This window comes from Salmo trutta, chromosome 24 (genome assembly GCF_901001165.1).
Source record: "Salmo trutta chromosome 24, fSalTru1.1, whole genome shotgun sequence".
NCBI classification, from domain to species: domain Eukaryota; kingdom Metazoa; phylum Chordata; class Actinopteri; order Salmoniformes; family Salmonidae; genus Salmo; species Salmo trutta.
The window spans coordinates 46,731,121-46,748,431 of record NC_042980.1 but is presented as its reverse complement, the minus strand read 5'-3'; the positions used below and the strand labels follow the sequence as shown (position 1 = coordinate 46,748,431).

General features: G+C 47.8%; 1 protein-coding gene across 1 annotated transcript in view; it reads left to right on the top strand.

The window, feature by feature from the left end:
• Nucleotides 1–17,311, top strand: part of LOC115161408 (FTS and Hook-interacting protein homolog) — a gene marked incomplete in the record, with an annotated part of 75,277 nt that overhangs the window by 26,478 nt on the left and 31,488 nt on the right. The window contains 3 exon segments of the mRNA XM_029712373.1: nucleotides 2,047–2,561; nucleotides 14,292–14,714; nucleotides 15,165–15,395. Coding sequence (XP_029568233.1) covers nucleotides 2,433–2,561; nucleotides 14,292–14,714; nucleotides 15,165–15,395 — 783 coding nt within the window.

The following is a 17,311-nucleotide window of genomic DNA, read 5'->3' as shown; positions in this document are numbered from 1 at the left end:
CAAACATGTCAAACGTTGTATAGCATAAATCATTAGTGCCTTTTTCAACCAGAACTTGAATAATATTCAAGGCGGACGATTGCATTGTCTTACTAAACGTTTCCGAACAAAAGGGTTCCCATGGGCGCCCGCATCATAGTAGTAATGGCCCTCCCCCTGTGACCAACTTTCCAAGCCTCTCTTTCGGTCAGTTTCTACCATAGAAGACTCAAACCACTTTGTAAAGACTGTTGACATCTAGTGGAAGCCTTAGGAAGTGCTTCAATAATATTCATGGCGGACGATTGCATTCTCTTTTAAAACGTATTGGAACGAGAGTACCCAACATGAACTCGCGCGCCAGAGTCTTATCGGCCACCACCGTTCCAAGGCTCTTGTTCGGTCAGATCTCACAGTAGAAGATTCAAACCACTTTGTAAAGACTGGTGACATCTAGTGGAAGCCATAGGAAGTGCTCAACGATTAATAAGCCCCTGTGTGTTTCAATGGCATAGGCTTAAAGGTAATTCAACACATCAGGTATCCACTTCCTGTCAGAATTTGTCTCAGGGTTTTGACTGCCATATGAGTTCTGTTATACTTACAGACACCATTCAAACCGTTTTAGAAAATTCAGAGTGTTTTCTATCCAAACGTGAACAATAATATGCATATTCTAGCTTCTGAGTTGGTGTAGGAGGCAGTTAAAAATGGGCACATATTTTTTTCAAAATTCTCAATACTGCCCCCTAGCCCCAACAGGTTTTAAAGCTTGGTCGCAAATGGGTCTTCCAAATGGACAATGACCCCAAGCATACTTCCAAAATTGTGGCAAAATGGCTTAAGGACAACAAAGTCAAGGTATTGGAGTGGCCATCACAAAGCCCTGACCTCAATCCTATAGACAATGTGTGGGCAGAACTGAAAATGCGTTTGTGAGCAAGGAGGCTTACACACCTGATTCAGTTACACCAGCTTTGTCAGGAGGAATGGGCCATAATTCACCCCATTTATTGTGGGAAGCTTGTGGAAGGCTACCTGAAAAGTTTGACACAAGTTAAACAATTTAAAGGCAATGCTACCAAATACTAATTGAGTGTATATAAACTTCTGACCCACTGGGAATTTGATAAGTTTTATAAAAGCTGAAATAAATCATTCTCTCTACTAATATTTTTAACATTCTTAAAGTAAAGTGGTGATCCTAACTGACCTAAGACAGGGATTTTTTTACTAGGATTAATTGCCAGGAATTGTGAAAAACAGAGTTTAAATGTATTTGGCTATGGTGTATGTAAACTTCCGACTTCAACTGTGTAATGTCCTTTGTGGTGGGCCATCTTGTGAATTGACATGATGTATTCGGGTGAGCGGCCATCTTGTGAATTGACATGATGTATTCGGGTGAGCGGCCATCTTGTGAATTGACATGATGTATTCGGGTGAGAGGCCATCTGGGGTGGTTGATTTGTGAGTTGCCCTTCGCTACCATACCCTCTAATTCTTTATTTCTTAGCAGATGAGTTGGGGACAATAAAAGGCCTTTCTCAAGTATATTACAACCCTACCCTCTGTATTGTAATATTATATATTTTAAGCAATAAGGGATGAGATGTGGTGTGTAAGGCCAATATACCCCTGTTAAGGGCAGTTCTTATGCGCAGCACGGAGTGCCTGGATTCAGCCCTTAGCCGTGGTATATTGGCCATATATCACCAACGCCCGAGGTGCCTTACTGCTATTATAAACTGGTTACCAAGGTAATTAGAGCAGTAAAAATCCATGTTTTGTCATAGCCGTGGTATGCGGTCTGATGAGGACAGCTTAGATTATTATGTTGTTCACAATCTGAGCTCCTCGAGTTCAGAAGCTCTCCTTTTAATTTTTCAGGTGTTCTATTCCGCTAGCCAGCACCTCGCCTAAATAGCTGTGCGTTTCTTTCGCCTCTAGATTATACGGTCTGATATACCACGGCTGTCAGCCAATCAGCATTCAGGACTGGAACCACCCAGTTTCATATTACAAGCCAAAGTCTAAAACCTCTGTGTTGTGGTTGTTTCCCTGCAGTGCTGTGGGTCCTCTGCCTGGGAATGGAGTGGTGTCATCTGCAGACTGGATGACAGGGTCTTCAGGGAGAATCCACCGCTGATCCGTTAGAGTAACACTGACATCGAGAGACATCCTCACCCAAGAGCGACCACAACAGAATCTGCCTCTTTTTTCTCATCCAACTCTATCTGGACTCTCTCCTGGTCCCCTCTACTGCCCCCTCCCTCCCTTCCCTCTCCTCTCCTCCTCTTTCCCTCACCTTCCCTCCTCCCTCCCCTCCTCTTCCCTCTCTCTCACTCTCTTCCTTCTCTCCTACCCTGTTGTCCATGTGCCAGCGCCTCTCTCCTGCTCCTGTCTGAACCCAGAACATTGACCTCTGACCCTTGATCCCTCTGGAGGTCAGGATGAGCTGGCTGAGCCGGCTGACCCCTCGGGGTCCGGGGGGCAGGTCCAGTAGGAACGTAGCCTCTTCCAGTCCCTGTACTGCTGACCCAGAGACCTGCCTCATGGTGTTTGAGAACCACTGGAGACAGGTGAGAAACTCTCTCTCTGTCTCTCTCTCTCTCTCTCTGTCTCTCTCTGTGTCTCTCTGTGTCTCTCTGTCTCTCTGTCTGTCTCTATCCTCCGCACATACGGTTGATCTCAGAACAAGGGAGTAGTACTCTGTTGTTTTTGGTAAGTTTGGAAAGTCTGAAAAAGTTTTGTTACTAGCTAGCTACCTTTTTGCATTTGGATCGCGTGACACGGTTGGCATGTGTTGCTGGGACCGCTGCTATCTGTCCAGGAATCCTGCCGACCAAGGGTCTGATGAGCTGCTTGGCGTAGCAGCTAGCCTAGCTGCCACTAGCTGCCTATCAAGCTAGCAGGGTTTCCTTGAGGGCTTCAACACAGCCCGCGACACGGTTAGCCCTTGTGGTTGGAACAGCGGATTGCTTGTAACTGTCTAGATCACTGCTATTTGTTGCATTTTCTAGCTTCCCCGCGACATGCCCCGTCTGGAACTGTGAGGAGTAACCGCGTAGCCTACGTTGCTACCATGACAAAGACCAAAGCCGGTGGGAGTACCGTTGAGGACAGTGGTGTGTCTCTATCAAAGGAGTTCTGCAAGCAGTTGTTACAACAACAAAAATCACTTCAAGTGTTGTGTCCAATTACTGGTGGAGTCAACTAATAAAACAATGGACGACCTGACCAGAGAGGTCCAGGACCTGATGAACAGTTTGCAGTTCTCCCAGGGTCAACTCGATGAGTTTAAACAGGAGAACAGCAAGATGACAGCAATCTGTTTAGTCATTGAGAGTGGACATCATTTCTGTATGTGAATCCATGATAAAAATGACGGGGAACAACATCCGCCACGCTGATCCTCAACATGGGGGCCCCTCAGGGGTGCGTGCTTAGTCCCCTCCTGTACTCCATGTTCACTCACGACTGCGTGGCCAAGCACGACTCAACACCATCATTAAGTTTGATGATGACTCAACAGTTGTAGGCCTGATCAACAACAACGATGAGACAGCCTACAGGGAGGATGTCAGAGACCTGGCAGTGTGGTGCCAGGACAACAACCTCTCCCTCAACGTGAGCAAGACAAAGGAGTTGACGTGGACTACAGGAGAAGCGCTGAAACAGGTCCCCCATTCACATCGACGGGGCTGTAGTGGAGTGGGTTGAGAGATTCAAGTTCCTTGGTGTCCACATCACCAACAAACTAACATGGTCCAAGCACACCAAGACAGTTGTGAAGAGGGCACGACAAAACCTATTCCCCCTCCAGGAGACTGAAAAGATTTGGCAATGGTCCTCAGATCCTCAAAAGGTTCTACAGCTGCACCATCGATATTTTCCTGACCGGTTGCATCACCGCCTGGTATGGCAACTGCTCGGCATCTGACCGTAAAGCGCTACAGAGGGTAGTGCGTACCGCCAAGTACATCACTGGGGCCAAGCTTCCTGTCATCCAGGACCTCTATACTAGGCGGTGTCAGAGGAAGGACGAAAAAATTGTCAGACTCAAGATACCCAAGTCATAGACTGTTCTCTCTGCCTGATCAACTCTATGCGAAGGAGATATGTTGCGCTGCATGAGGCAAATGGTGGTCACACCAGATACTTCCTGTTTTTTCTGATCCATGCTCCTACTTAAAAAAAAAAAAATTAAGGTATTGTATCTGTGACCAACAGATACATATCTGTATTCCCAGTCATGTGAAATCCATAGATTAGGACCTAATGAATTAATTTCAATTGACTGATTTCCTGATATGAACTGTAACGCAGTAAAATCTTAGAAATGGTGGTATGTTGCCAAATAAACTTTAAATCTAGCATGTAGGACCTGTTTAAAATTATTACTTTTACGCTCAACATAACCACTTCACATGCGCACTCACTCCAGAATTGACTTTTTTTTCTATTTTATTCAGCGAAGTTCAATTATGTTCCTCTTACTATAAAATCATAGCATGGGACTTTATAAACATATCTTGTCAGCTAAATGAACAAGCCTACAACCTACATAGCCAGATTTTCTGTTCTTCTGAAATACATTTTCTTCATATCATAATTTTTCTTTCGACCTGCCTAAAATAAATGGATTGTATATTACATTGATTTATTAGACTTAAAATAAAAATAAAAAAAAGTAAAATGTTGACGTTCCAAAATCACGTATCAACTGCTTGTAGGCTAGAGATGCTAAACGTGTATTTTACAGTTGTAAGTGTAACAGTGTAGGTTCCGTCCCTCTCTTTGCCCCAACCTGGGCTTGAACCAGGTTGCACACATCAACAACTGACACCCCACGAAGCATCGTTACCCATCGCGCCACAAAAGCCGCGGCCCTTGCAACGCAAGGGGAAAACCCTACTTCAAGTCTCAGAGCGAGTGACGTCACTGATTGAAACGCTATTAGCGCGCACCACCGCTAACTAACTAGCCATTTCACATCGGTTACACCTGGAGATGCTAAACGTGTTTATGTTAATTAATGGTCAATTACCGTGAGACCGGCAGTCTTCTGCATGACAATAAACAGCTGACAAAATGTTACAACCGCCACAACCCTAATCGTGAGAATCGCAATACATATTGTATTGTGAGGTCCCTGGCAATTCCCAGCCCCAATACATACACTGTTACACTCTGCAGGAAGTATAAAAAGCTCTTCTATCACAATGCTGCAGCCTGTACATGACTCAATACTGCTGCAGCTGACTCTCTCCCACTCTAGCTCGTTCTCTCTCTCTCCCCCTCTAGCTCGTTCTCTCTCTCTCCCCCACTCTAGCTCGTTCTCTCTCTCTCCCCCACTCTAGCTCGTTCTCTCTCTCTCCCCCACTCTAGCTCGTTCAATCTCTCTCTCCCCCACTCTAGCTCGTTCAATCTCTCTCTCCCCCACTCTAGCTCGTTCAATCTCTCTCTCTCCCACTCTAGCTCGTTCAATCTCTCTCTCCCCCACTCTAGCTCGTTCTCTCTCTCTCCCCCACTCTAGCTCGTTCAATCTCTCTCTCCCCCACTCTAGCTCGTTCAATCTCTCTCTCCCCCACTCTAGCTCGTTCTCTCTCTCTCCCCCACTCTAGCTCGTTCTCTCTCTCTCCCCCACTCTAGCTCGTTCTCTCTCTCTCCCCCACTCTAGCTCGTTCTCTCTCTCTCCCCCACTCTAGCTCGTTCTCTCTCTCTCCCCCACTCTAGCTCGTTCTCTCTCTCTCCCCCACTCTAGCAAGTTCTCTCTCTCTCCCCCACTCTAGCTCGTTCTCTCTCTCTCCCCCACTCTAGCTCGTTCTCTCTCTCTCCCCCACTCTAGCTCGTTCAATCTCTCTCTCCCCCTCTCGCTCCCTCTTTGCTCTGGGCTACCTGGGGCTTTTAGATAACTGACTATCAGGGTATTTCTATAAACTAGGGGATCAGTGAGCATTTTCTTGTAGTGGACAACTGTTTGGGGCTGTTACAAGGTCATTGATAATAATTAGCGTATTTTTTATTTATTTTTCATGTGAATACATTAAGATATAAAAGGGGAACATAGATACATTCAATATATTGAATCAAAACCTATAAACCCTTTTCTCATGCTTAGTCTTCACAGATTTGACAAAAATCGTGTGACATTAAAACACTACCCTTTCCTTACATATATGATATAATGACAGACAATCGTACTAAGCATTTAACAATTGAATTACACTTTGAACTTGATCCTGTATAATTCTTGGATATTGCTGTCAGTCTTTTTATTTTTGTATGGCGATCTCGGAAGTTCATAGTTAACCTCGTAACAGTTCGTATCTGCCTATGTTACGGTGTGAAACAGTTCATTGACACACATCTGAAAATAATGTGTGCGATTTGCGAAAATCAAATGCTTCTGACAGAAATAGTAACTTTTTAACAAGATTAATCAAACAAAAAAAATGATGTCCTAGCTGTTTAGTTACATGGGGACGTTATCACACAACATCAACTGGTTCAGGAAAATGATTTTCTGAAGGACAGTCAAGTGATAAAGAGCTGGTGTAATACTGCACACGATTTAACAACAGCCAAGGTGAGGAAATGATTGTTAATCTGGAAGGATTGACAGAACGTTTGGGATCGGTTGCACCCACATGGATTAACTCTTTAAACTGGATTTAAATCAAGGTTGTATCTATTCATCTTGTATACAACACATTTTAAACCTAGTTTTAAATTAATACTAGTTAAATTCCTTCCTCTAATCTAAATTTAGTTTTCACTTTAAACTTAGATTGGAGGTTAATTCTGAACTGCTACTTGAGGTGATTGAATTGATAAAATTGCAGCGTATCTACCGTGGAGAGACCAAAATGACAAGAGTTCCTCAGAGAATAATTAGAGACAGGTTGAATCCTGTTGAGTTTTATGATAATGATGAGTTTAAGGAGATACCGCTTCTCCAAGGACTCTTGTAATGCAACTGGAAAGAAAGGTTGTGCCAACCATGAAGCGTGGGAGTGATAGGAACGAGGCTGTACCCCCCCCCCCCCACTACTTCAGCTCCTGGTGGCCCTACGGTTCTACGTAACCAGATTTTTCGAGATGGCGGATGTGGATCTTTTTGGACTCGTTATTGCAGTGGCGGTACTGTAGAATTTTGGCAAGAAACAAGGAGACTGTGGGACGGCCTACCTGAGGAGAATGTGGGACGGCCTACCTGAGGAGAATGTGGGACCGCCTACCTGAGGAGACTGTGGGACGGCCTACCTGAGGAGACTGGGACGGCCTACCTGAGGAGACTGTGGGACGGCCTACCTGAGGAGACTGTGGGACGGCCTACCTGAGGAGACTGTGGGACGGCCTACCTGAGGAGACTGTGGGACGGCCTACCTGAGGAGACTGTGGGACGGCCTACCTGAGGAGACTGGGACGGCCTACCTGAGGAGACTGAAGGGGAGGGCACTCCTACCCAAGGAGACTGAAGGGGAGGGCTCCTACCCAAGGAGACTGAAGGGGAGGGCTCCTACCCAAGGAGACTGTGGGAGAGGGCTCCTACCCGAGGAGACTGAAGGGGAGGGGGCTCCTACCCAAGGAGACTGTGGGAGAGGGCTCCTACCCAAGGAGACTGTGGGAGAGGGCTCCTACCCAAGGAGACTGTGGGAGAGGGCTCCTACCCGAGGAGACTGAAGGGGAGGGGGCTCCTACCCAAGGAGACTGAAGGGCTCCTACCCGAGGAGACTGAAGGGCTCCTACCCAAGGAGACTGAAGGAGAGGGCACTCCTACCCAAGGAGACTGTGGGAGAGGGCTCCTACCCGAGGAGACTGAAGGGGAGGGCTCCTACCCGAGGAGACTGAAGGGGAGGGCTCCTACCCGAGGAGACTGAAGGGGAGGGCTCCTACCCAAGGAGCCTGAAGGAGAGAGGGCTCCTACCCAAGGAGAACCTTGATTGAGAACCATTTTGCAGCCTAAGGTGTGTGTATAATGTAACATGTAAAAAGCAATATTATATTTTGATCGACACGTACAATTCCTAATTAGGCTATCTGTAATCAAATGTATTATTAAGACATTGTTATTCTCAATACCATACAGGGTGGAACTGGAAGCACCAGAACACAAGACTGCTTGGGAAAGCATTATTTTAACAAATAATTGTTCAAATAATTTAAAAGATCAGCGTTCTTTACACAGTGGGCATTTGTTTCCCTGAAGGAGTTTCTGTTTCTGAATTTGCAGTAGCGCTCTTTCTGTAAAATTCAGGACCTCAATCTGCAGTAGATTTTTCTCTCTCTCCAGCTCCAAAACATCAATATGAGTTTAGTTCATGTCAGGCCAAGCAAACGCCCCAGAACTATGTGGTGTTTTTGTTGTTGGCAAGATCCAGGCTCTGCTGTTTCTCCACAGCACAGGGTGTCAGCTCAACTAAAGGGAAAGAAAATAAAGAAAATGACCTCATTTTTTTGTAGGCTATTTACGTGCCCATTTTGTACAACAATTGAATTGGGGCTTATGATTATGCCCAGCCTTGGTACGAATGATGATGTTATGTAACATGCTGTAACTGGCCTTATAACGGTAACATTGTAGTGAAATAGCATTAACGTAAGTTTTAACATGCATTATAGGCATTGGTAGTTACCAGTTATTTATGTTGACTAAATATTGGTGGGTTGAGTTGTCTGTTGTCATCATTGGGGTTAAGGAGAGGGGCAAACTGCTGGGGGGGGTCATTTCACATATCTTCTAGGAGAAAGGATAAATTCCCTTGGACGGAGGGCCCCCCTCCGGTCTGAAATACCCCGCCTCTCCTCTGCCGCATCCTTTTTGGCTTTCGCTTTTAAGTTTTTCCAGCACGCCTTCACCTGATCTGGGTCCCTCTTTTCTTTAATCCGTGTCGATCCATTAAATCTTGTCGCATAAAATGGCCCAGGTCTGTCTGTCTGTCTGTCTTTTTTTTAATCCTCCAGTAAGTTACTAAATTCCTCCATCAGCTCCGACAAGAGGTTTTTATATATTATATGCTAGCTAGTTTTGTTTATAAACTTAGCTAGCTACAGTAGCTAACGTTAGCTAACGAATTAGATAGCTATCTAGTACTGGTAAACAACGGATTTTATTTCAAATCAGCCTAACCATGAGAATGTTTCACGATGGAGTTACAGTAGTTCTAACGTTACATTATTATTTTATCAAGGAACAGCAACTTTGTGGCCTAATTTGTCAAGTAGGCTAGCTACTTCGTTTCAACTGACTAAATACCTCCGTATGTCGATGTCATAGTTTTTAAAACCGTTCATAAATTTACTGATCCTGATTTTGAAAATGAAGTGGTGCAACACATCTTTAATTATAAACCTTTATTTACAAAACCTAGATTAGCTCTAATCGTAGATTAATTTAAACCATGTTGGTTGCAACCCAGCCTTGGTGACTGTTACACCGTTCAAGATAATTGGCCTATTTGATGGACAACATAAACCAAGATTCCAGAGGTAAGATTGCGGTCCGTGTAATTTTTGATATTTTTTTTTTCTGACCAATCGGGAACGTGAAAATGGCCTGTTTTTTTTATTTGTTTTTGAATATAAAACCAAGAAACAACTTGATGTTTAGATTTTCACAAGTGGGTGGGGTTAAATGTGGAATTCCTGTCATTGGTCAAGTGCACAGCTAACACTTCCTGTCTTTTTAAAGTATGAGTTCACCCTTCTAACTCCATTTCGTAAAATCTGTGAATCTATTAATTACGCGATTTTTTTGGGGGGGGGGGTATTATGGTAGCTCAGTCAGTCTGGACAGGACATGGGTATCATGGTAGCTCAGTCAGTCAGTCTGGACAGGACATGGGTATCATGGTAGCTCAGTCAGTCAGTCTGGACAGGACATGGGTATCATGGTAGCTCAGTCAGTCAGTCTGGACAGGACATGGGTATCATGGTAGCTCAGTCAGTCAGTCTGGACAGGACATGGGTATCATGGTAGCTCAGTCAGTCAGTCTGGACAGGACATGGGTATCATGGTAGCTCAGTCAGTCAGTCTGGACAGGACATGGGTATCATGGTAGCTCAGTCAGTCAGTCAGTCTGGACAGGACATGGGTATCATGGTAGCTCAGTCAGTCAGTCAGTCTGGACAGGACATGGGTATCATGGTAGCTCAGTCAGTCAGTCTGGACAGGACATGGGTATCATGGTAGCTCAGTCAGTCTGGACAGGACATGGGTATTATTGTAGCTCAGTCAGTCTGGACAGGACATGGGTATTATTGTAGCTCAGTCAGTCTGGACAGGACATGGGTATCATGGTAGCTCAGTCAGTCTGGACAGGACATGGGTATCATGGTAGCTCAGTCAGTCTGGACAGGACATGGGTATCATGGTAGCTCAGTCAGTCAGTCTGGACAGGACATGGGTATTATGGTAGCTCAGTCAGTCAGTCTGGACAGGACATGGGTATCATGGTAGCTCAGTCAGTCAGTCTGGACAGGACATGGGTATCATGGTAGCTCAGTCAGTCAATCTGGACAGGACATGGGTATCATGGTAGCTCAGTCAGTCAGTCTGGACAGGACATGGGTATCATGGTAGCTCAGTCAGTCAGTCTGGACAGGACATGGGTATCATGGTAGCTCAGTCAGTCAGTCTGGACAGGACATGGGTATCATGGTAGCTCAGTCAGTCTGGACAGGACATGGGTATTATTGTAGCTCAGTCAGTCTGGACAGGACATGGGTATTATTGTAGCTCAGTCAGTCTGGACAGGACATGGGTATTATGGTAGCTCAGTCAGTCAGTCAGTCTGGACAGGACATGGGTATCATGGTAGCTCAGTCAGTCAGTCTGGACAGGACATGGGTATCATGGTAGCTCAGTCAGTCAGTCTGGACAGGACATGGGTATCATGGTAGCTCAGTCAGTCAGTCTGGACAGGACATGGGTATCATGGTAGCTCAGTCAGTCAGTCTGGACAGGACATGGGTATTATGGTAGCTCAGTCAGTCTGGACAGGACATGGGTATCATGGTAGCTCAGTCAGTCTGGACAGGACATGGGTATTATGGTAGCTCAGTCAGTCTGGACAGGACATGGGTATTATGGTAGCTCAGTCAGTCTGGACAGGACATGGGTATCATGGTAGCTCAGTCAGTCAGTCTGGACAGGACATGGGTATCATGGTAGCTCAGTCAGTCAGTCTGGACAGGACATGGGTATTATGGTAGCTCAGTCAGTCTGGACAGGACATGGGTATTATGGTAGCTCAGTCAGTCTTGTACTGTCTGATATGTTAAAGGGGCGGCTCATGTTCCAGTAATATTTAAACACATTTTTATTTCAAAACACTAATTTGTGTTATTATAAATAACACTTTGGTCAAGTAATAACACTTTATAATAACACAAATTGTGAAAATGATGATGCCCTTTTTGTGTAAGTGCTGTTTGGGGAATAAAAGGCCTGGAATTTCATCCTGTTCAGGTGGGATGGAATTTATGGCACACATGACCTCACAATGTAATCTGATTTATAATAGACCAATGACTGTTCATCTGGGTAAGGGGGTGGGCTCTAGACCATCCTATCAGCCAATCTGGGCTGTGTATGTAAATATCTTAATGTGTTTCCGAACGTCCACACTATCCGACTTAGCATTTTAAGGGCCAATGGAGGCTCAGGGAAATACATGAGTTATTTTTATTAAATACAGTGATTTTAACATGACAATGACTGCATGGGGGGACTTCAATAGCTTTGAAATACTTGCATCCTCTGTCCTTGGGAGAATCTCAATGGCATTGTCCTTGATTCATTGCATCCTCTCTCCTCGTCTCCTCCCTCAAAACCCATTGGATGAGAAGGTCAGAGGTCCCTCCCCTGTCATCTTATCCAATGGGTTGTGAGGAATCAGGAATCAGAAAGCTGTTCCTCGCCTCAGGCTCCGTTGTATTATGTTATTATATCAACTATTAAAGCATAAAGAAATGTCGCTGATTATCTTTTGTCATTCTTCAGCGATGTTTAAGATGACTATAAATGAAAGAGAAGTTGACTGAAGCACAAAAAGTCCTGGCAACTAGCCACGACAAAGAAACATACGGTTTCATGTGACATTTTGAATGACATTGATGTGTTGTTGTTGCTAGGAGTTATGGTCCCATTGTGTCCTACCTAGACCTTTTATTCCTGGAACTACACATGTGAAGCTGCAAGAAAATCACTTTCCATGTCTTTATCTATAGAAATACCCATATCCAGGGAGGGTTATTATGCGTATGGAGAGTGGAGGCACTTTCCATGTCTTTATCTATAGAAATACCCATATCCAGGGAGGGATATTATGTGTATGGAGAGTGGAGGCACTTTCCATGTCTTTTAAGCTTCATTGTATACTGGTATGTGTGAAGTGCCTGCATAGCGTGTGCATGGGGGTGTGAGTCAGTGGGTGTGGGTGGGTGCCTGGCTGTGAAGAAGGATGAACTAGCCTGTGAATAGCCAGCTCCCATCTGTAGGTTATTGATTGTCCCTTTTTAGAGAGTTTTTCTTGAAGAGCCGGTCACATCATGCCAAGAGAGGCCATTTTTGTCACCAGCAGAAGCAGCATCTCAAGGTCTCTACTGACTTAGGACTGCAGGAAAGGGATGTTTTCCCCGCGAGTCTCTGGTAGTGTTCCCGGGTTGTTTTGTTTTGCAGTCGCATTTTCTGTGTATCTCAAGAGGTTTTCTGGGCCTAGTCTGCATCATATGAATGTGGTTTCTAACATGTTAAAAAAAAAGACTCTAGAAGGCACCCTTGCTCTGTGTGCAGCAGCAGTATTAGCAGAGTGATTATCCACTGCAGACAGCAGGGTGTTTTACCGCCAGGGCTCTGGAATCACTGCAGACAGCAGGGTGTTTTACTGCCAGGGCTCTGGAATCACTGCAGACAGCAGGGTGTTTTACTGCCAGGGCTCTGGAATCACTGCAGACAGCAGGGTGTTTTACTGCCAGGGCTCTGGAATCACTGCAGACAGCAGGGTGTTTTACTGCCAGGGCTCTGGAATCACTGCAGACAGCAGGGTGTTTTACCGCCAGGGCTCTGGAATCACTGCAGACAGCAGGGTGTTTTACCGCCAGGGCTCTGGAATCACTGCAGACAGCAGGGTGTTTTACCGCCAGGGCTCTGGAATCACTGCAGACAGCAGGGTGTTTTACTGCCAGGGCTCTGGAATCACTGCAGACAGCAGGGTGTTTTACTGCCAGGGCTCTGGAATCACTGCAGACAGCAGGGTGTTTTACTGCCAGGGCTCTGGAATCACTGCAGACAGCAGGGTGTTTTACCGCCAGGGCTCTGGAATCACTGCAGACAGCAGGGTGTTTTACCGCCAGGGCTCTGGAATCACTGCAGCCGGCAGGGTGTTTTACCGCCAGGGCTCTGGAATCACTGCAGACAGCAGGGTGTTTTACCGCCAGGGCTCTGGAATCACTGCAGACAGCAGGGTGTTTTACCGCCAGGGCTCTGGAATCACTGCAGACAGCAGGGTGTTTTACTGCCAGGGCTCTGGAATCACTGCAGACAGCAGGGTGTTTTACTGCCAGGGCTCTGGAATCACTGCAGACAGCAGGGTGTTTTACCGCCAGGGCTCTGGAATCACTGCAGACAGCAGGGTGTTTTACCGCCAGGGCTCTGGAATCACTGCAGACAGCAGGGTGTTTTACCGCCAGGGCTCTGGAATCACTGCAGCCGGCAGGGTGTTTTACTGCCAGGGCTCTGGAATCACTGTAGACAGCAGGGTGTTTTACCGCCAGGGCTCTGGAATCACTGCAGACAGCAGGGTGTTTTACTGCCAGGGCTCTGGAATCACTGCAGACAGCAGGGTGTTTTACTGCCAGGGCTCTGGAATCACTGCAGACAGCAGGGTGTTTTACTGCCAGACACACAACCCGCCATAACACGACACAAGCAGACCTCTCAGTCTAGAAACATTCTTCCTGCTAAGCAGCACATTCATCTCTGTGCTGCTTGTTCGCTGGTCATGTTGCAGTCTTTCTCTGGCTGTTAGGAGTCAACAACAGACCACACACACACACACACACACACACACACACACACACACACACACACACACTTCGGGTATCATAACATGTGTTTTGTCGATCTTCCTTTCCATGTGAACAACGTTAAGAATTGGAAGGATTGACAGAACAACGCAGTTAGTATTTAATGATGAAATCCAGTTAACACTCAGGATGAAAAAAAAAACATTGTTAAAGTCCCCACATTCATGTGCAAAACACACTCACACACCTCTCTCTCTCTCTCTCTCCTTCTGCTGTAGTTGTCCTGGGTGTTGGAGCAGCGGGACCCGTCAGGCTCTAGCGATGACCTCACCACGGTGCGGAACCACACCGATCAGATGCTGTGCCTCCTGGCTGAGGAGCGACCGGGGGAAGGGGGCGAGGGCCCCCCCGGGACGTTAACTTCAGGCAACGTCCCCCCAATGGGACCCATCCTTGGCCTGATGGTAACTGAGAACGTCCTGGAGCGTGTGGTGCAGTGGCACCTGCGTCGCGGATTGGACCCCGACAGCCAGGGGGCGTTACTTAAGTTGTTTGAGATGCTGATAGGCCAGTCTCAGCAACCCTTGCTCCAACACAAGGCGGTGCTGCAACCTCTACTGGGTCTGCTGGGGGCCTGTGCTGAGCCCCAACTGGGCTGTCCTCCCTCTCTGGAGAACAGTCTGGTTCTGCTGCTCAACCAGGTGGGTGGAACAGTGGAAAAGAGCATCCTCTCTAGTAGGGATCTCTCTATACAAACACCATTCCATACCCATCTAGTTACACGGGCTCTGATACAATACAGAAACAATACTTTTAGTTTTGAAACGATTCGGTATCTGTAAAACACTTTGTGAAAACTGCTGGAGGAAAAGGGGCTTTATAAAATATGATTTGATTGATTGATTGATTGATTGAAAGCGGTGTGGATCATGGAGGCACGAAAAGCATTTAGCTAAAAAGAAAAAGTAACATGAACTATTGTTTTGTGCTGTTTATTAACCTTTCCTATTCCATATAATGTACTCTTAACTGTTAGTACAATTGTTCTAAAGGTTTCTTCTGGTTTGAAAAGGGGTTTTAGGTGGTGGACGTTGTTTCAATTTGTTTTCATCTTTCACGAACTGAACGAGATATTCTGCTCCCATCACCAGATCTGTGTGTCGATGGCGCGGGCCCCTGCGGTGTTGGAGCTGTTGTTCAGGTCGGCCCCAGCCCAACACGGTCCTACCAACCTGCTCATCTTCTCCCTGCTGGTCCCCTTCATCCACCGTGACGGAGCCATCGGACAGCAGGCCCGAGACGCCCTGCTCCTCGTCATGGCAACCTCCGCCAGCAACCAGGGCGTGGCACGCTACATCGCAGAGAACTCTTACTTCTGCCCAGTGAGTGATCGATCAATTCATCAAATGTATTTTTATACAGTCCTTTTTCCATTATCAGTTTACAGATACCTAGCCTCAAAACACCAGAGAGAAAGCAATGCAGAGGCAGAAAGTTTGGAAAATCTACCTAGAATGCAGGAACCTAGGAAGAAACCTAGAGAAGAGCCAGGGTCTGAGGGGTGTCCAGTCCTCTACTGGCTGTACCGGGTCTACAAGAACCAGGGTCTGAGGGGTGGCCAGCCCTCTACTGGCTGTACCGGGTAGACAGGAACCAGGCTCTGAGGGGTGGCCAGTCCTCTACTGGCTGTACCGGGTCTACAAGAACCAGGCTCTGAGGGGTGGCCAGCCCTCTACTGGCTGTACCGGGTCTACAAGAACCAGGGTCTGAGGGGTGGCCAGTCCTCTACTGGCTGTACCGGGTAGACAGGAACCAGGCTCTGAGGGGTGTCCAGTCCTCTACTGGCTGTACCGGGTCTACAAGAACCAGGGTCTGAGGGGTGGCCAGTCCTCTACTGGCTGTACCGGGTCTACAGGAACCAGGCTCTGAGGGTTGACCAGTCCTCTACTGGCTGTACCGGGTAGACAGGAACCAGGCTCTGAGGGGTGGCCAGCCCTCTACTGGCTGTACCGGGTCTACAGGAACCAGGGTCTGAGGGGTGGCCAGTCCTCTACTGGCTGTACCGGGTCTACAGGAACCAGGGTCTGAGGGGTGGCCAGTCCTCTACTGGCTGTACCGGGTAGACCGGAACCAGGGTCTGAGGGGTGGCCAGTCCTCTACTGGCTGTACCGGGTCTACAGGAACCAGGGTCTGAGGGGTGGCCAGCCCTCTACTGGCTGTACTGGGTCTACAGGAACCAGGGTCTGAGGGGTGGCCAGCCCTCTACTGGCTGTACCGGGTCTACAGGAACCAGGGTCTGAGGGGTGGCCAGCCCTCTACTGGCTGTACCGGGTCTACAGGAACCAGGCTCTGAGGGGTGGCCAGTCCTCTACTGGCTGTACTGGGTAGACCGGAACCAGGGTCTGAGGGGTGGCCAGTCCTCTACTGGCTGTACTGGGTAGACCGGAGCCAGGCTCTGAGGGGTGGCCAGTCCTCTACTGGCTGTACTGGGTAGACCGGAGCCAGGCTCTGAGGGGTGGCCAGTCCTCTACTGGCTGTACCGGGTCTACAGGAACCAGGCTCTGAGGGGTGGCCAGTCCTCTACTGGCTGTACCGGGTCTACAGGAACCAGGGTCTGAGGGCTGGCCAGTCCTCTACTGGCTGTACCGGGTCTACAGGAACCAGGCTCTGAGGGGTGGCCAGTCCTCTACTGGCTGTACCGGGTCTACAGGAACCAGGGTCTGAGGGCTGGCCAGTCCTCTACTGGCTGTACCGGGTCTACAGGAACCAGGGTCTGAGGGCTGGCCAGTCCTCTACTGGCTGTACCGGGTCTACAGGAACCAGGTTCTGAGGGGTGGCCAGTCCTCTACTGGCTGTACCGGGTCTACAGGAACCAGGGTCTGAGGGGTGGCCAGTCCTCTACTGGCTGTACCGGGTCTACAGGAACCAGGCTCTGAGGGGTGGCCAGTCCTCTACTGGCTGTACCGGGTCTACAGGAACCAGGGTCTGAGGGGTGACCAGTCCTCTACTGGCTGTACCGGGTCTACAGGAACCAGGCTCTGAGGGGTGGCCAGTCCTCTACTGGCTGTACCGGGTCTACAGGAACCAGGGTCTGAGGGGTGACCAGTCCTCTACTGGCTGTACCGGGTCTACAGGAACCAGGCTCTGAGGGGTGGCCAGTCCTCTACTGGCTGTACCGGGTCTACAGGAACCAGGCTCTGAGGGGTGACCAGTCCTCTACTGGCTGTACCGGGTAGACCGGAACCAGGATCTGAGGGGTGGCCAGTCCTCTACTGGCTGTACCGGGTAGACCGGAACC